General features: G+C 39.1%; 1 protein-coding gene across 1 annotated transcript; it reads right to left on the bottom strand.

The window, feature by feature from the left end:
- Positions 1-4,982: 4,982 nt before the first annotated feature.
- LOC140140243 (mycocerosic acid synthase-like) lies at positions 4,983-16,147 on the bottom strand. The gene is made up of 4 exons (XM_072162037.1): positions 15,874-16,147; positions 13,631-15,114; positions 11,332-11,425; positions 4,983-10,597 (listed from the first exon to the last, which is right to left on the bottom strand). The coding sequence occupies exons 1-4, from the start codon at positions 16,145-16,147 to the stop codon at positions 4,983-4,985; spliced, it is 7,467 nt and encodes a 2,488-aa protein (XP_072018138.1).
- Between the last annotated feature and the right edge of the window lie 4,555 nt (positions 16,148-20,702).

Here is a 20,702-nt window from a genome sequence, read left to right as displayed (position 1 = left end):
TAAACACCACCCCCCACCTGTCCCCCTCCAACACACCTGTTAAACATGCTGTTGAATAATTGTCGGGATATTTGTACATGAAAACACACAATACCCAGATACAATATTATATCTGGGGAATTGTTTACAGTAAAGAGAGTCAAGTCCTTGATTATTATTTATATTATTCATGGTTTATTTTAATATGCAGCTAAAAGCTGGATTGATACAACTAACAATATGATATAGAGGATATTAAAGAACATATTTTATAAAGCACACAAATTTGGCCAAAAGGCCGAAAATATTTGTTTAAAATGAGTTTTACATATCTGTTAACTTAATCTTATTTATGAAAATAATGTACAGAAACGTTTATATGTGGGGTTATAAAAAGGTATAAACGTTTTAATAACATTCAGAAAACATTTTTTATAAACTTTATGCAAAACGACATATAAATGTTATTTATAGTGTTGACAAAAATATGGCGAGAATGTTTGCCAAAAATATTTTACAATAACATTTTGACTCACATTTTTAAAATGATGTTACAGTGTTTTTCTATATAAAATGTTTTCACGACCTTTGTATAACCCGACATTTATTAAGACGTTTTGACCATATCCAAAAGGCGTTTATAACTCACGCTTGTAACGTTTTAAAAACATTTTCGTGTTTGCTGGGATATCAATCTAATGACTCAAAATGGCATGACTGAGTTTTATGATGGGTCATATGTTGCTTGCCTCTCACGTTTGGCCACGAATAACCCCCAACCACCATACCAATTCAAAAGTATCGTACTTAGGTATTAACTCAGTGGCGTAGCCCCGCGCGGGGCGTAGCGTCAGAATTTTTGAGAAAAATGCAAAAATAGGCACAAAATTGGCCAGGGGTGTAGTACCCCCTTAAGCAGAGTTTTTCGATTGCATGGTTGCCAAAAAGATCTTTAACCGTCCCTTGAATTTACGTTTAAACGGAACAATGAACCTGCGTAACAATAGAACGGCATTTTATAGGAGTGGATAAAGAGCATTTTTAGACTGAGTATAAATCTTGCACACATATTAAAAAACCTTTGTTCCAAATACAAGAAATTGTTCCTACCTGGGAATTTTTAGATTGAGGTGGTTAATCGGTAACCCGGCGGGGGGTGGGGGCACTCCAATTTTGGAGGTGGTGACACGTATGTAGGGCTGTTAAGACCCCTTTTTCAGCATCGCTGTCACCCAAAGACCCCTTATTTTTTTACGAACACAGCTCGGGACACAGCTCTGTCACAACTTTCATTTATCACTGATTTTGTCCCTTATTTCGAAAAAACAAAGAAATTTGAAGCCATTTAGAACTAGAAATACGATTTTCGAGGTTTCTGTGTCACTTTTTCGGCTCTCACATTCATTCATTCATCTTTATTTCATTCAAATATAAAATATAACAGCACAACAATTAGACACATACATTGAATGAGGAGGTTCTCGGAAGGCCGGATGGCCTGTATTAAGAACCCCCTGTCCTAACAACAACAAAAAGTTTCAAAATAACAACAACAACAAAATATACCGCAAAATGTCAATACACAACCCACCCCCCTCATTTACCCTAACAAAAACCAAAAAAAAAAAGCCTGTTTTGTGATCAAGAATATGCAAAAAAAAAATTACCGTGATAAATTCAATACTACATTTAACTATATTACAGATAATATGATATACACAATTAAATTACTTTAAGCCGTACAAGGAAATTAGATAAAATACTAAATGTAATTAAGAATAATATTATCTTTCACTTTGGTTTTGAAATGCTTGATCGTCTTTATATTCTTTATGTTTCTCAAGTGAATTCCACTTAATTGGGCCCGCTGTTTTTAAGGTTTTATGAGCGAAATTCGTTTTAGATTTAGGAACCTGGTAATCTTCATTATTTCTCGTGTGGTACTTGTGCAGAGTACTCTGCCTTACAAAATACTTTTGAAATGCTTCTCGAAGTTGATTTGTAAAATGTTTATACATAAAAGTACTTAATTCAAGATCATAGGCCCCTAGGTATCGTAGACATTAAGTACTTTATAGTTCTGAAACAGAGGAGCGGAATGACTCAGGTAATGACTATTTGATACAATTCGAAGTGCCCTCTTTTGCAGCTTGAAAAGTTTATCCAAGTATGTTTTACAAGTGCTGCCCCATGCTATAATACCGTAATTAACATAAGGAAGTATCAGTGTACAATAAAATGAATATAGAATATGCTTAGATACGAAATGTTTAATTTTGTTAATGATTCCTATACCCTTAGACATGTTTTTTGCAATGTTATCGATATGGTTTTTCCATGTCAGGTTCTCGTCAATAGTTACTAGCGGTTACTCCAAGAAATTTTGTATTTTTAACTCTTTCCAAATTCGTGTTTGGCCAATACAATGTTAACATCATTATAAATACATGTTTTACGACTTGTACCGAGTAGCATGTAATTTGTCTTGCTTGCATTTACAGACAGCTTATTTGCTTTAAACCAATTATTGACATCTTCTAGTTCCTTGTTAATAAGATCAAATTTAGATATAATAGGCCTATCTGGGTGTGAATATAGGTAATAGTAGTGTCGTCTGCAAACAAAACAAATTCTAGAACACCCAAAGATTCCATTTAAGAAAAGGTCATGTTCTCACCCCATGACCCCATAATTTTTACATTTTGCTCTCACCGAATACCAAAAATCATGCTCTCACCCAATGACCCCATATTTTTTACATTTTGCTCTCACCGAATGCCCCTTAGTGCGAAAGTGCCAGCCCTACACCTATATCCATTTCATATTGAAGTGCCCCCCGGATCGGTAACGTTCGCAGCAACAACAGTTCGCGGGACGATTTTGCGGGTGACACCGGAAGTTAGCCTACTACAATACAGTGTGACTGTGTGAGCAATCAACATCTGACCTTGAAGGCACAAAAACTATTTTCTGGACTTCCGCCCTCTTCCCCCTAAAATACGTCAGTAATGAATTGTTACCCTGCATTTATAGCGCAGAAAGGCCTAATGAGGATGAAGGTGAAAATGGGTAGGATCTCAGAAAGTCACGGTGTTCTAATTAGGATCAGAGGTTAAGGGTTAGGGTTATGATAGGTTTTAAGGTTATGAGTTAGGGTTCGTTTCTGTCTTAAATGAGACATTTACCCCTTTTTGACCGACACAGTAATCAAGTCTAAGGTCAAAAAGGTCACGACAACAGCGAGTCTCACTCTCGCTGATGAAACATGGAGAGATGTCCAAAAATCCCAGGTAGGCCTACATGCAGGGATAATTTCTGGTGTTTGAATCAATAGTTTTAAACTTTAGTTTAAACATTAAATTTTAACATCATAAATGTTTATAGTGGATTCATGTACACTATTAAAGCCATATTATAATAGGCCTATTTCCATAAAAAGAGAATTGATTTTTATTTTCGCAAACAAAATGTTCGTTTTCACTTTCAGATATGTCCTCTTTTAATTTTGGCCCAAAAAGATAAGGCAATACAAAGAAATCGCTATTGAATACCAGCGCATAGTAGCCAATGCAAGATACTCAGTCGAACGTGACTTGGGTCGGTTCTTTTGATATGTTATGACCGTCCTGCACGATATATTAGAGAGATTGCGATGTTCCATACGCAGCACGTGGACCGTACGTTTTTACGTACGTTAATACGGTGTTAAATATTGCTAGTCTCGGTTCCAAACTGGATTGTGCTCATTCGTCACGAAGAAGGATGCGCTTGTAACAAACACTATAAGCTATTATAACATCTGATCTAGGTCAATAGAGGGCATAGTGATTGAAAAAATAATAGTTAGCACAGGCTACCGAGTCTCAGCCTAATTCAAACAGCACGCTTTTGATTTTGACTAAGAACCAAGGTTAACATGCTGCATAAACTTAGTTGTATTTTTGTGCTCCCCAAATATTATAGTTTTCCAAAAACATATATTTTGGTACATTAAGGATCACTACATCCATATATCATGACTTTACATTCAAAATGAGACTTTTTAATCCTGAAAATTAGGCGCGTTGCATGAACTTCGACATGTCGTAAAATCAGCATATTTCAACGTGGAACGTACGTTTTATTGCTACGTTGAGTCCAATGTGAAATCGCAATGTCATTTTTTATACGCAAAGTATCTCACACATTTCAATGGGCAATCTCTGCGTATGGACATCGCGTATAAATTTAGTCATTTTTTAACACATCGCTATACCTTTATTATATTGATTTGTTACAAACAAAAAGGATCATAATAATAATTAGACTTTCCTTCGTATGTTCATTATCCTTGACTGTCTTTAACATATTGTGAAATGGACAAATTTTGTGCATTTTCAACGATGTATCTACGTTCATTTCGAACGTGGTAAATCTTCAAAACTAGCTAAATACGTGACCTCGCTTCGATACAGGAGAGTGGTTTTGAATAGATCAAGGTACGTCCGATACCTACGTTTGGAATCGCAATCTCTCTACTATGACCATCACGTACATGTAGGCCTACGCGTTCGACTAATATTTCTATCGGAATGATTCAAAATATCAGATTTTGACAAAACTATATCACCTAAAGTCTGGAAGTTGATTTTTGCAGGGTATATTACTGTTAGGCCTACTGTTAGTTTACTACAGTGGCGTAACTAGGGTGGCAAGGGGTGGGTGAACGTGCTCCGGGCGCTACCGCTGGGGGCGCCAAATCGGCCTCACTTAAAAAAGATACCATTCTCACACCCCCTGAAAATTATAAAGAAATCAATAGCACATAGTCTATTACAATGGCAAGGCGCGATATTCCAAAGTCTTCTCTTCGTTGAAATGCAAAATAAGTGGACAAATCTAGTTTTTATTAGTCCCACTCCCACCGCACCCCCTGTATTATGTCCTGGATAAATCTTCAACAAACAAACCGCGGGCCACCCCACGCCATTGGGGCGTTGACATTTGGATTTGGTCATATCTTTTCATTTTACGGCCGGTTGTTTGAGAACAAGCCTAATTTCCTTGAGTACAATGTGAACGTGGCTTAAAATGGTCAGCTGCTTGCCTTCCAGCATGACCTTCTTGAACCGATAGCCTGTAACTATTTGGTTCTTCCACTCGCCAAGCAAACAGGGAATAGCAAAGGGATCGTGCTTCCCACTAAACACGGTCAGTCCACACTGAAGAGGATCACGACTCTCACACTTGTATCCTTGTATGATATTGACTGTAGCCTCTATTGCTGGTAGCATACGCAACAAAAGAACTCTGTTGCTCAGTACTGTGTCATCTAAGAACGGTAAAGATATCCCATTAGATTTGGATGTATATTGGAAGAAGTCTTGACCTATTTCAAGTGCTTTCCGAAGTCTTGCAAATGTCTCAGAGTTGATGTCCTTTAGATTCCCTGGGTATGGTATCGTTGGAGCGTAAAAGGCGCTTACAAAAATATGCATTGGTCGTAGGTTGAGATTCCGCAGTTTGCGGGCTGTTTCTAAAGCTATTAAGCTTCCCACACTATGCCCGAAGAAGACAAACTTTCCATCATCAAGTTGATCAATCAAAGCTTCCGTCACGTTGTCGACAATTTCCAGTACAGACTTAGAAGGTGGTTCACCCTCACGGCCTTCCGCTCCAGGATACTGAACCAAGAGGAGTTGGATTCCAAACTCTATAACATGTGTCGAGAATGTGGTGAAAATTGAAGCGCCTCCACCCGTTTGGCAAGTGGAAGGGAAGCAAACCATTTTCAGCCGCGGAGAAGCATCAGATATTAGGCTTTCAACCCATGGTTTTGTTGATTTCATTTGGTTCTTGGATTTTGGACTACTTTCAATGTTTTCATCCACAATTTCTCTTCCTGCGCTGAGTTGTGTGAAAATTTCATCTTGCAGTGTGGTAACTGTCATGCTCTCGTTGATGAGCGCAACAGGGGTAATGAGGACTTCAAAATTGTCGAAAATTGCTTCACTCACGTTGGTTGCCATAAGGGAATCCAGTCCCAGTGATAGTAAGCTTATACTTGTATCGACTATTCCAGATAGTCCAAGAAGTGTGGATAGCACCTTGCAAAGTTTTTCAACAATCAAAGTCTTCGTTTCTCCTTCTGACTTGTCCATCAACAGTTGGCTGAAAGAGACGCTGGATTGATCTACTAAATCCTCCATGTCCGCCAATAACTCTTTGAGTACGGAAACCCGGCTGTGAGCCGCCATGAAAGCTTTGCGCTTCTTGATGAATCGCCTCAAAATGAATGGTCCTGAGAAGCCCATAAGCGGCATTCCTGTCGATAGTGCTATGTTGATGCCTCTAAGAACGTCTTCTGGAGTGATGCTCATTATCCCACTTTCCTCTCCCATTTTGACGAGGTTATTAGTTGCAGCATAACCAACTCTGTTGATGTAGCCTATGCAAACGGCAGCAGCTGGTAGTTTCATGTGATGACGCATCTGGCAGAGGCTATTTAGAAAGGTATTAGCCGCGCAGTAATTTCCTTGTCCCACGTTCCCTATCATTGAAACTATTGAGGAACTCACGACAAAATATTTCAACGAAATATTGAGCTTCTGTGTGACCTGGTGAAGCAGGAGCGCCCCATACGCCTTTGCTTCCATCACTTCATGCCATCTTTCTTTTGTTGTTTGACTTAAATATCCGTCTCGATACACAGTGGCAAGATGGAATATGCCAACTATGGGTGGTGAGGCAAAATTCTGAATAGTACCGAACACACGGTCGATATCAGAAGCATTTGATACGTCTGCTATGATATGTTTGATTTGGGCTTTCTCTTCTTCAGCAAAATATTTTTGGACTTCTTTGTCGGGTGTGTGTCTCGAAAGAACAAATATATACTTCGCTCCTCTAGAGACCAACCATGTGACAACACTCAACCCGAAACCACTTGCACCTCCTGTGACGAGATATGATTCGTCTTTGTCAGCGTGCCATAAGTCATCATAGAGTTCCACTGGCAGCTCTGTCTGGTCTTCACTGATGGTGATAGTCGACAATTTTGGAAATGTCCCATTTACCAAGTGTACTGTGGAAAGCTCTGACGTGGACGACCATGTATGCAGGTTGTAACTGGATGTACGTTTTCCCACCAGAATCTCCAAAATGTCCTTGGCAGCTGCTAGAAGTGTCTTTGGTGACTTCCCGTATAAGCATCGTGTCAGCGATGTACTGAAACTCATCGATTTTGTGCCAGGTCTACCAAATATCACAGTCGATGGTTTGATGTCAGCATCAAAGAGATACAGTACCGTACGTACCTCGTTCAGCTTCCCTAAGATAATCGGGACATGTTTTTGCAAGGCAGAACTTGTCATAGGCACAATCAGCAGGTCAATCGACAGCTCCCCAATGCTGCTAACATCATCGATACTAATGGTATTGTAGATACCATTTCCATTAACGAATTTCAACGTACCTTCTTCTTCAACTGATATCACCGTCAATTGCGCTCCTTTTGCGTGTGCAAATAAGGCGAACGAAAGAGTTGCGTCAGAAGTAGTGTTGTCTGCCAGGAATAGTATCTTCGTATTCGCAGTGATCGGAATGATATCGTGAAAGAATATCTGTGCTGGGAGGTAATCTTTGACAATGTTGATTGATTGAGGACAGTTGATGCCATCGGGGATTACAATAAAATTGTCGTCGCCATCTATTGTCGTGATGGATGACAGCGTAGTTGCGCAATTTCTAATTCCCAGTATTGCCTTTAGTGATGAGTTGTGACCACTTGAGTTGCTTTGCTTTAATCCAGCGTATATCAGAATGTCCGATTGAACTGCATTGGACCCCTGGTCTTCGGTATACAATGAATCATCTATTGGTATGATGCAAACTGCTTGCAAGTTAACGACGAGATGACCATTGGATGTTGATGGTCTGGTCGATTTGGCAGTATGATGGATAGATATCTTCGCCTTCGTTTCATTTTGATGGATGACCCACATGTTGTCACACGTTTTGATACGGAAATTTGACAGAGAATCCGACCGCAGACGTGGAGCCAGAAGGCTGATCTCTGATGATGTTGCTGCTTGACCATTTGTTCTGCATGCCAAAATGTTTTCATCTTTTGGAAGATTCAAATAGGCCTTGTGGATGATTATACCTGCTTCGGTGGGATCTACATCGACAGGAAGGTCGATAGATACAGCATGTAGCCTTGGTTCTTCGTGCATGGTGGTCATGATTAATGACTGTATTTCTGACATGAATGGGTTTACATTTTCTCCAGAAAAGACGGCATTTGCACCCGATGTTATGAAGATCAGTCTAGGCCAGATGTTAAGGATCTTATCGATGACTTCTAAAATCAATGAAATACAAAACAGAGGAAACTGCTCTTGTATCAAGCGGAAATTGGTGAGCGTCATTTGGTTAGTTGAATACAAACGATGTTGAATAACTGACATGTCTAGAGCCTGGAGAACAAGAATATCTGTAAAAGATTCAGGGTCGCCATTAGGGACTGATGGCTCGTCATTCTCGAAGTAGTGTTGAATGATACGCCCACCATGTGAATCGAGTTTTGCAACAACTGTACTAACACCAGACGCTTCAAGAAGCTCTTGAACTGCATCACCAATGTTTGATTTGTCAGGGATGATCAAACACTTTCTTTTCTTTTCCACTTGGTTCGTGACAGGAACGGTAGCCCAATTTGTGCTCCACACCAGGGGTTCTATTTCGGTATCTGCTTCGAATTTCTGGAATTTCAGTTGCTCCACCCGAGCTACGACTTCCTTTGTATCTGCATCTGCGATTGTGATGTTGCAATAAGGTGCATCTTCTTTGGAGTTTTTGGTGTTGGCGCCGTCGTTGGGAAATGATACTAGATGCACGATGATCTTTTTCGGTGCATTTTTATACAACGTGAATGCCGTTAATGCACTCGGTACCTGTTTGACAGGGTTTAGCAACGTGCCATTAATTTCGGCTTCTTTTTGTTGTTTGAAAGCAGTAAGATGTGCGAATGACTGCAAACATCCATCTAGAAATGCGGGGTGAAAGATGTACCGGTGAAACTCTCGGTAGATTACCTCGGGAGCTTCACAATAAGTTAGAATTTCAGAGAAGTCGTCATTAACAAAGCCGTGAGTTGTTGTTTCAAAACTTGGTCCGAATGTCAGTCCTGCTGCTTCCCGGAAAGATGCTGTCGTCTGCAGACTTATTGAGATATTACATCGTGTAGCAATGGACTCCACATCCAGGAAACCCCCCTGCGTGTTTACTTGCTGTTGTACTATGTCCGTCTCCATATGCCGTATCCTTTTGGTTTGCTCAAGATCACAACTGCTTACCGTCACGTGTGTTCTTGATGGAGTCGTCTCCTTTGCTGTTGTTTCCAATACCCCATCACTTTCTGGGACGTACATAAATTTATGCAACTGGACGTTGCGAAGCGTTATCGGTGATCCCGTATTGGACCGTTGTCTTGCCACAGCCAGAGACACCTCAACATAGCATGCGGCGGGAAGGATGATAGATCCCCCTATGACATGGTCCTTCAACCAGGGAACTGAGGACTTGCTTAGCTTTGACTTCCAGGAGTCGATAGACGTTGATGACATCACGGTGGTAAGCATTGCTTGAGGTTCACCTAAGAGAGGGTGGTGATTGGCCGGAAACTGGTAGTATTCCTTTGTACCAGGAAGAATAGCTGTACACAACTCGCGTTGCCATGGGTATTTCGGTATTGAAATGACAGTGGTGCAATCTCCTTTGAAGTAACTTCTGAAATTGACTTTTACACCCGAAACATGAAGTCGTGTATGGTTTAGCAACAGACTGGTCCTGTCTTCTGCGAGTTTACTGGTATCTTGTGGTCTCTTGAGTGACCCGCATATGACTGGCTTTGTCGATGAGGACGCACGGTCTGTGTTGATTGTATCCTTTACTGCTGGTGTTACCGCTGGGTGAGATCCTATCTCCACGAAGACTTGGAATCCATCGTTGACAAGATTCTCCACTGCGGCTTTGAATAGCACAGTTTGGCGTATATTTTTCCACCAGTACTCAGGAGAATTGGCTTCTTCTCGCGTCATATATCGGCCCGTGACCGTGGATATTATCGGAACTGTTTTCCTCACCTCCGTATCTGCTCTGTGCTTTGATTTCAACAAATGTGACACTTTTGCTTTGAATTTGAATTCTAAACAATTTTGTTGTCGACTGTGGAATGCATTTCTTACCTTAAGTTGTACACAACGTATATTGGCTGTGTTAAGCTCTGACATAAGATCATTAATGCTATTTGAATCACCTGAAACAACCACCTGGTTTGGACTGTTGATGGCAGCAACATCAAGACTTTGGTCATAACCTTTCGATCTCATAACTTCGCGGACCTTCTCAGTTTGATGTAGTACTGCCATCATCGTTCCCGAACCACTGGTTTTTCTAAGCTGCCTACCACGGTGATAAATCAACCCGATGGCGTGCTTCAAGGAGAGGAGCCCGGCACAGTACACTGCGGCAACTTCTCCAACGCTATGTCCCACAATGACGGCTGGAATGACTCGTCGTGAACGCCATAGCTCTGCCAAAGCAATCTGGACGGCGCAGATACACGGTTGTGCTATCTCTGTATAAATAGAATAGAATTCAGACATTATTATGGTACACGTAATACTAGTAGGGCTATACACTAGTAATCCGCGTTACTACTAAGTTGACTTAAGTTCCGCGTCACAAACTTTGACTTAGCCGAATGTATAGGCCATTAAGCATGTTAAGTTTTCATCATGGATAGAGCCTGTTAATGATTACATTGTGGAATTATAGGGTAAGTTAACGTCAATCCTCTTCACACGGGTGTAGAATTATACATTTTAATCATCATGAAAACGTCAGTGGTTTTTGAGATAGAGCTATATGTCATGGCCAATACCCGCAGTGAATAGGGCGCTCATCCCCGAGTTCATCGCAAATTAGTGTCACAAGTCAAGATGAAGATTATGGGACAAGGTCAGAAGACCTAGACATAGTTTAATAAGGAAACGTAATATTGTGTGACATGCCCAGTCAGTTGCATGAGAAATGGAAAAGGAAAGAAACAATAGAAAGTGCAAATGATAAATAGTAATTTCCCGAGTAATTTGGGTTGACATTTTGGGAACAAGACAATGCGCTTCTTCATATAAACCCCATACACCCCCTATGGAAGACAATGTCCTTTATCTTCCACACAGGGAGTGTGAATTTCAAATGGAGTTATCTGGATGGGTGACTCCATTGAATCCTACACCCCTTTTGTGGGAAGTTATTAAGGTCGTATCTTCCATAAGGGGGTGTATTTTATGAACAGACTACACGTACCAGTTTCGTTGATTTTCTCTGTATCCTCTTCGTGTGACAGCATGTCGACCAGAGACCATTTTGAGCCAAACGATTTCAGATGTTTTTCGATCCTCTAAAGTATGCATAACAAAGAATAATGATAATTGCGTTAACAAGACTACCTTTACCAGTAGACTTCGGTTGTATATATAAATGCGCATATATAAATGCGCACGTGACCAGATGACCAGCGCCATATTTGCATTACATCACTGTCAATCATTGAAATGGCGATCATTGAAGGAGTGGCTACAGTTGTGACCTTGTTTCGTGGCTAGCACTGGCAAGGAACATTGGCTGGAGGTTCGATGCTATAAATTTGCAAGGATAAATCATGGATATCAAAGGATCATGATTATTGCACAGCACCCCATGTACAAACATAACTAATGTTTGTTTGTTTGTTTATTTATTTATTTATTTATTTATTTATTTATTTATTTATTTATTTATTTATTTATTTATTTATTTATTTATTTATTTATTTATTTATTTATTTATTTATTTATTTATTTATTTATTTATTTATTTATTTATTTATTTATTTATTTGACGAAAAACGAAAACCCTGTTCTATTTTGAACAAATTGGGAAACAAATTTTTCCTGTACAAATGAATGCCGACCCCAAATTTCGGAAATTTCAGGACAATTTTTTTTGTATTTTCTCAAATTGAAATTTATTTACAGATTTTTGTGATTTTTTGGGTTATTTAAATTTTTTTTTTTAATACCAACCGACCGACCGACCCTACTTGAAAGGTCCGTTCGCCCGTAGAACAGGGTTTCTCTCTTTCTCGCCTTACTTATAATTTTATAAATATTATTTGTCCCCCCCTTTCCCCAAAACCACCTCCCCCTTTTACACTCATAAATTAAATGTTTTTGCTAACTTTCCCCTTCCGTGTAAAGTAAAACTTTATAAGCCGGTTGAATCAAACTGAACAAAATTGACGTATACAATTACAATATAATACCATGAAAATAATGTGTATGACGGATCTAACTTACTAGCTGAATAAACCTCAAAGCATGGATCACATACGTGATTGTACGTCAAATTGTCATATGTGACTGGACGCGGCGTATGAGCGTGATGTATAGTATACGAGTCTTCCAGCCGGGATGATTGGATCATGTACAGTCATCTACGTGTTTATACTCTAAATTGTACGTCAAAGGTTGACAAAGGGTGTACAGATTACCGATTTAGCATGGGGGACACAAAAAGGTTAAAAACACATTTTGAATTTGTTTTTTGTCCATTTGCGAGCGAATGAGTAAATAAGTTAGAGTTGAGAAGGTCGGGCGGGGAAATCTAGCCTATTAGTTTGAGAGGGTCATTATGCCGAAAAGGGCTAAAGTTATAGTTTCCTCAATTTACGTTATAATTAGAGTTAAAATTAGGGTCAGAGTTATGTTCATTGGCGGCACTACAGGGGGAATACTTATCTTGACTCCCAAATAAATAAATCCATGACCCCTTCCTTCCGAAGAAAATGACAGCCCCTAAGTTCCCTACGTGCAAACATTATCAAATAACATCATCGGCAGCTACCCAGTTCTGACCTTAATGCCAGTAAGAATCACATTTCGTCATCAATATGGCCAATTGCCACGCCTACTTAGCACGGAAATAATGAAATATAACTTTTTAAATCAGCTATATCTAGCTTTTCCGTCATAATTTTTTTTTCCGTAATGGAAAATCCAAATAAAGAGTTTATGTTTCGGGTCAAATTATTTTGCCCTTTGCAATCAATGCCACTATTTTGCAAAGCCAATTTTCCTTGTAACCTGTCATTTTCGCCTATACTTTTGCGTGTGGAATTTGTGCACATCCGGGTACCTTACATCGTTCAACACGGTATGGCGACTTGTAGATGTCACGTGCGCATTTATATATGCGCATTTATATATATACCCGAAGTCCACTGTTTACCGTAAACACATTAGTAAGTTACTGTAGCTCATGTCAACCGCTGTCAGATGAGGCGATTTAAATACGTAAGAAGACCGGGAGGCAATCAACAATGATGACGGCACATTTTCTCCTGAATCCTGATCACTAAAATTATCCACAACCTAAAAAACTTTAAAGGAGTGACTAGTACATCCAAACTTTGTAGGAAACGCAGAGGATAAGATCACTTGTGGTCAAGCCATCAGCGTGTATGGTGATCACTGAACCAGGCTTGTATCACTGGATGAAAGATGGCTTATATGTCAACCATCAAACTCATCAACAAATGACATGACATAAAATAAAACAAACTTACCTTGATCATTGTTGCAAAGATTGGTTCTTTGTGCATGAGTTCTCGAGCCATTCCCCACCACTGAGTTCCCATACCAGAAAACACAAACGCAATATTGCCAGCATTGCTCAAAGGTCTTGCTACATCCTCCACACAATTTGCTTTCAATATGTTCAAGGCACCATCGCCACCATCAACTTTGAGCCGTAACAGATTGATCGCTTCCTCTGCTGTTCTTACCACAAATGCAATTCGGTATTGGTGGTGGTTGGAACGATGTGCCGCGGTGTAAAGCGCAGCACGAAATCTCCTGTCGCTACTTCGAATTTCGGTGCGTTGCAAGAAGGTCAACCAATCGCGTAAACGTTGAGCCAGAGCTTGCTCTGTTGCTGCAGATATCAATAATGGTACAGGCGTTGAGGTTTCAGACGAAATTCCAGATGATCGCCCAGTTGATGATGATGTTGCAGCTTCCACAATCATACACGCATTCGCACCGCCAAACCCAAAAGAGCTGCAACTTGCAATCAGCGGCTCTCCGGATGGCCAGGGGGTTTCGTTTTGCGGAATGTAAAGGTTGAGCTTGTTGAAATCCAGTTCTGGGTTTGGTGCATTGAAATGAACAACTTTGGGAATGACTTTATGTTTCAAACATAAAGCCGTCTTGATGATTCCAGCAACACCTGCAGCACCTTCTGTGTGGCCTAAATTGGACTTGATGGAGCCGACATGTAGGGGAGGTTGCGCTGGTGACCGACATTGTCCGAAGACTTCTCCTAAAACTGTTGCTTCTGCCTTGTCCCCTACAGAAGTTCCTGTACCGTGTGCCTCTGCGTATGTAACATCTCCAGGAGCCACCTTGGCATTCAAGCAAGCAGCTTTCAATAAGTCACGTTGAGCATCTGCGCTAGGTGAGGATATACCAGTCGTACGACCATCATTGCTCAAAGCTCCACCTCTTATGACAGCGTAGATTCGATCTTTGTCCTTCAGTGCTTTCTCCAGCGTCTTGAGGACGATAATACCAAATCCTTCACCTCGTCCATACCCATCCGCCGTTTTGTCAAAACTCTTGGATCTTCCATCGGGCGATACCATTCCTGCTTGACAGAGTCCCACCATAGCCTCTGGCATAAGCATGATGTTCACACCTCCAGCAACTGCCATGGGGCATTGGTTACTTTTCAGAGCTTCACACGCAAGGAAGATAGCAGACATTGATGATGAACATGCAGTGTCTAACGCAATGCTTGGGCCACGGAAATCAAATTCATAGGACACCCTGTTCGCCATCATACAAGACGTATTTCCCGAGTTCGTATACTGTCCGATATTATGCGTAGGGTATATAAGTAGGCTTCTATATTCTGATAAATTCATGCCACCCACATAAACACCCGTGTGTGAGCCTCGTACAGCTGATGCAGCAATACCGGCGTCCTCTAGTGCCTCCCATGTAACCTCTAGAAGTATTCGAATGGTTGGATCAAGATGCTGTGCTTCATCTAAAATAAGGCAAAATAAAAGTGCAAAATTACATTATTATAGTTGTTTCACATTACACCATGTGATCGGGTTTATACACGATAATTAGTGCAACATTACAAGTTGCTCTCGATTGAACTTAAATAGCTTTTTAATAGCTTCTGATAAGGCATAATGGATCCCTCTGCCGCCTGACCGTCGCTTCATTTGCTTAACCTTAACCCTATGACTATATCACCCTATCTTCAAAATCCTAACCCTGAAACATATTTCTAACCTTAATCTGGAAACATGACCCTTTTCCCAAATCCTAACCTTAATACCTATTTTGTAATCCCCCTAAAGACTTCTTCAAACGTAATGGTGACGATCGTGATCACTACATAATTTGGCTGTCGAATTTTGCTCCTATCTTTGGAGCAGTTTCAAAACCCCGGTCCGCATATGTGTTTATTTTATGCAACCATAATAGGCCACAATACGTTAAACCTAACCCTACCCTTGGACGCTAACCCCAAGGGTTGGTGGTAATGCGGCCCATTATGGTTGCAGAAAGAAATTAAGCGGCCCGTATGCTTAATTTCTTTCTGCAAACATAATGGGCCGCTGTAACCATAATGGGCCAGTTAGGGTTAGGATTAGCGTATTACGGCTATGGTTGCAGAAAATAAATACGCGGTCCGCATAGCTAGCTGCGTTACAATTGCGTTACAGAGGTGTAGTAAAGAACTGATACTATCAAGAACAAGACTACATTGAAATAATAATGCTGAAAATACCTGGTGACATCTTGAAGAAACTCCTATCAAACGTATACGGATCTTGAGTGAGATAACATCCCCGCCTATTGTACATCTTGCCTGGAAGCTTCTCTCCTGGAGAGAGGAAGTACGACACGTCATATCGTTTCTCGGGATGGGTTGACGAGCAATCTCGACCCTCTGCCAACACCTCCCAAAGTTTTTCTACAGTATCTACGCCCTCTGCAAAACGACAACCAATTCCTACGATGGCAATCTTCTGCGGGGATAGATTCTGTTCACTGGTGTCCATCTTTTCTGTACAGAGAATAATAGATCAATCAATCGGAGACAGAATTTAGAATAACTAGTTTGCGTCTGACGTCACCTGTCAATCAAACTCGGAAACGCACATCGTCCACGTCAGGTAAAGAATTATGTTGTATAGGCATCAAAGGACGTATTTTTATAATCTGCCCGCCCTCTAATTTGCATAATTAGTTAGCATATATGCAAATTAGCTCATTCACTATATAATACATTAGAAAATATTAGAAACATTTTGACCAAGTTTCAAGGCACAGGTATGCAAAATAAAAGTACCCTGAACATTTTTATGCGTGGATTTTAGCAAAATATTGGCAAAAATTACATGTTAATAAGCCTTTACAGTCAAGTTTAGCTCATTAAGGCGACGCGAGCTTTTGTTGGTCGAAGCAACCAACAATTCGGTTTTCATTGTCTAAATCAATATATTATTGAAAAAATAACACTTTAATGTTTTGCAAAAGTTCATTCTACAAATCATATTCTCTGAAAACTTGCTTGATTTATTGTTGTTAATGAGTTATGTACGTTTTACAAAAGTGTTGTTTCAGCCCCCTTTACAACATAACTCAAGAACCACAGGACCTACAATAGTATATACTGTGATATATCAATTCTTCTACACGCTCGCTATGAAATGATCAATGCGATTTTTGCCAAAGCTCACTACCATTCGCAAGATGCTGTGAACTACCAAATCGCAACCGTTTAAAATAGTTGCTAACCTTAACTACATTGATTATTCATAAAAACAGTAAGGTACAAAGGAAATATAAATTGATGTATTGCGAAATCCGTATGTCCTATTTGCTTCAAACAAAAGGCATATTGATCAGTGTACTTTGCCCTAGTCAATCTATTGAAAAAATGCTCAGAGCATATCCTCATATACCACATGAAGCCCCTTTCAAATACATGTAGCTAATTTTTTATATTGTAATATATTTAATTGAATCTGTAATTTATATACTGTCAGTATATAAATTACAGAGTCATGTAAATGCCTTATTTTGTCTTAAAACACGGATTTCGCCTGAACCACTAAGCTGGCTAGTAGTTAACACATCTACGACAATGACAAGGTACCAAAATGTGAATTTGAATGATTTTTACGCTCTTGCGGTCGGGTAAATCACTGAATGTGTCTTTAATATACCAATTATCATGATTATACCCCTAACATGCCTAACATGATATCAGAGTGTTGTGCCCGATGTAGGCCTACTCTTAAAAGTCTCCGGCAATCACAACATTATGCCTTATGTAAGAAAAATAATTATCAAGCACGAATCACATGGTTTTATTTAAAGCAAACTCATATTGGCCACGAAAATGAATAAAAACACCCGTCTCTCAACACGCGATATTTTAAATTCCCGGGCACCAAAATTGTCTAGTGCAATGTAGACTTCTCCGTAGTCCACTTGCCCATTTTGCATACTCTGGCTATTACTAGGCATGTCCACTAAAAATTGAAGTACTTTTAAATTGATTCAGACCTAACTTATTGGATGGGAATTGATGAAAGAAACATTTTGGCGTTTAAATAATCTTAATCGGACGTTTCATTCCAGAGATATGGCCTTTCGAGTGTCACGGTTTTATATAGGGCTGCTAGAACATGTTAAAAGTTAAAGTCCAAAAGGAATACTAACAGAAAGTGCAACTTTAAGGTACTTTTTCTTAATGTATTTATTAACTATCTTATCTGGAACATTATATTTGCTTATAACAACATGAAAATAAGATCATCCTGAAAATTTAATCGATTTTGTTGACATACAACAGAAACTATAAGACCTCAAAACCCATGGTTTGTTTGTTGAAACCTCAAGCATGATCATCGATGGCCGCCATGGAAAATCAGTCTCCATAGAGGAGATGAACAATAAGTGCATTATTTCAAATGAAAAGCGGTGGTCTTAAACATTGTTCAATCTTTTAAAGTCAGCACACTTTATCTTCAAAATTATTATATTTCATCATGGCATAAGTTTGGTAACATTAATCACTACCAATTTTGAGAAATTTGCTCCAACTCAAAGGTTATCTTTACTACATTGAGCAATACACTGTGTGCATGGAAGCCATGATGGTCCCCGGTTTTTATACTCCTATGAAATGGACATGGTAGTGAGAAGTGCACGGGGAAGTGCATGATTTGAGATGGGCCGCAGTGGCTTAAACATTCTTAAATTTCTTAACATCCTACATTTTGTCTTCATAAATAGTTAAATTTTATGAGTATAAGTTTGCTTGTCTGATTCACTCCAAATTCGGAGATAATTGCGTTTGAACACCTGATGCACGGAATGGTGTCACTTCAACCTGTTGTAGTTCTCATCTCATTAAATTTTTCATGAAAAAAAGTTGATCTCTTCATGCAGGAAGGTCCTCTCCTTTATGACCAAACAGAAAAAGTTTGGTGAATGAAAAATTTAATGAGATGAGAATCAAATTTCTTGAAGCGACACCTGATATCCTACATTTGGATCAAACGCAATTATCTCCGAATTTGAGCCTGAATCATCAGACAAGCAAGCTTACAGTAAATACGTTCATAAAATTTAACTATTTTTGAAGACAAAATGTGCAGGATGTTAAGAAATTTAAGAATGCTTACCTACTATTACTAGGGGCCCATCTCAAATCATGCACTTCCCCGTGCACTTCTCACTACCATGTCCATTTCATATGCTATCCATCATGACTTCCATGCACACACAATGTATTGCTCAATGTAGTAAAGATGACTTTTGAGTTGGAGCAATTTTCTCAAAATTGGTAGTGATTAATGTTACCAAACTTATGCCATGATGAAATATAATAATTTTTGAAGATAAAATGTGCTGACCTTAAAAGATTGAACAATGTTTAAGACTACCGCTATTCATTTGAAATAATGCACTTATTGTTCATCTCCTCTATGGAGATATTTTCCATGGCGGCCATCTGTGATCATATTTGAGGTTTCACCAAACAAACCATGGGTTTTGAGGTCTTATATTTTTTGTTGTATGTCAACAAAAGCGATTAAATTTTCAGGATGATCTTATTTTCATGTTGTTATAAGCAAATATAATGTTCCAGATAACGCTAGTTAATAAATACATTAAGAAAAAGTACCTTAAAGTTGCACTTTCTGTTAGTATTCCTTTTTGGACTTTTAACTTTTTAACATGTTCTAGCAGCCCTATATAAAACCATGACACTCGAAAGGCCATATCTCTGGAATGAAACGTCCGATTAAGATTATTTAAACGCCAAAATGTTTCTTTCATCAATTCCCAGCCAATAAGTTAGGTCTGAATCAATTTAAAAGTACTTCAATTTTTAGTGGACATGCCTACTATTACATTTAAGCATAAAACTCTGCTTTATATTGATTTGTGTACAACTGATAGATTTTCACATCTGTATCTGATCTTTTCAGTCACCGCACTCCCTCTGTTTGTTAGCTTCCCAAGTGGATTTTCGTGGTTCGCTATCAATAAACTAGTAGATTTCAAAATCAGAATTGTTCAGTATTAAAGTGAGCCATAATAATTATGCAAAATAATGGTGCATTCAATTACTTTTATTGTCACTAATCATCTGATATTCTTAATTCTTTATGACCATTTTACTATTGAATACTTTAATTTTAATAAACATCAGTATAATTTTGAGTTCAATGAAATGGGTTCATCATGACTAATAATAACATATTTTTAATAAAATTCGACTATGGCATAAGTGCAATGACGTCCCAGTATACAATGGTATACGATGAAGGCTGACAACAATTGAGCACAAATAACTACTCGTATTACGTCATTGCACTTAGACAATTTCGGCGCGGTAATTTTGAATATCGCGTGTTGAGAGCCGGCCGGCTGTTTTTATTCGTTTTTATGATCAATATATGTTTGTTTAAAATAAAACCATGTGATTCGTGTTTCATAATTATTTGTCTAATATATAAGGCATAATGTTGTGATTGCCGGAGACTCCCTTTAAACCCCTAGAACATGTAGAATGTGACATACCACGGAGCGATCACTGGATCCGGTTATCGCGACATTCGAATTATTTTTCAAGTTGATCAAATACAATATAAGATTGTATTATTTCAACGATAAGATAAGAAAAGTATGCTTAAAATTAAATATGCTATAAGAGATAATCATGAATGTAGTATGCAAATATTGAATAGCTGAGCGTGCCAAACATTATTGAATGTTTATGAGTAGGGGAGAGCGGGGAGTGTTCGCCCTATTTTTTTCTGACCAGCCTAGCGATGTCAATTTTAAGGTTAGGGATGACCTGATTAGCCCATGTGAAAGCCCTATACGGCCACAATCCCAGAACTATAGGCCTTACAATAGCAACAGGATAGAGCAAACAAAGAAGTTTTGCAAAGTGGCGAACTTGCCCCATATTGGGGCAGGTTCGCCCATATGGTGGGGTAAGTTCACCCTAATCACAAAAAAGATTTAAACATTGCATAACAATAACATATTCAATGCAGACATTTAGCAAGAGTATACAGGGCATTCATT

This window comes from Amphiura filiformis, chromosome 2 (genome assembly GCF_039555335.1).
Source record: "Amphiura filiformis chromosome 2, Afil_fr2py, whole genome shotgun sequence".
Lineage (NCBI taxonomy): Eukaryota > Metazoa > Echinodermata > Ophiuroidea > Amphilepidida > Amphiuridae > Amphiura > Amphiura filiformis.
The sequence above is the reverse complement of the archived record's forward strand: the minus strand, read 5'-3'. Positions and strand labels throughout refer to the sequence as shown.

What these genes read in the sequence shown, in the direction of transcription:
- LOC140140243 (XM_072162037.1), bottom strand. Translation starts at nt 16,147, where the DNA reads ATGGACACCAGTGAACAGAATCTATCCCCGCAGAAGATTGCCATCGTA. An exon ending in TCTTTGCAACAATGATCAAG is followed by an intron (nt 11,426 to 13,630) that starts GTAAGTTTGTTT and finishes TGCATACTTTAG; the next exon opens with AGGATCGAAAAACATCTGAA. An exon ending in AGAGAAAATCAACGAAACTG is followed by an intron (nt 10,598 to 11,331) that starts GTACGTGTAGTC and finishes CTATTTATACAG; the next exon opens with AGATAGCACAACCGTGTATC.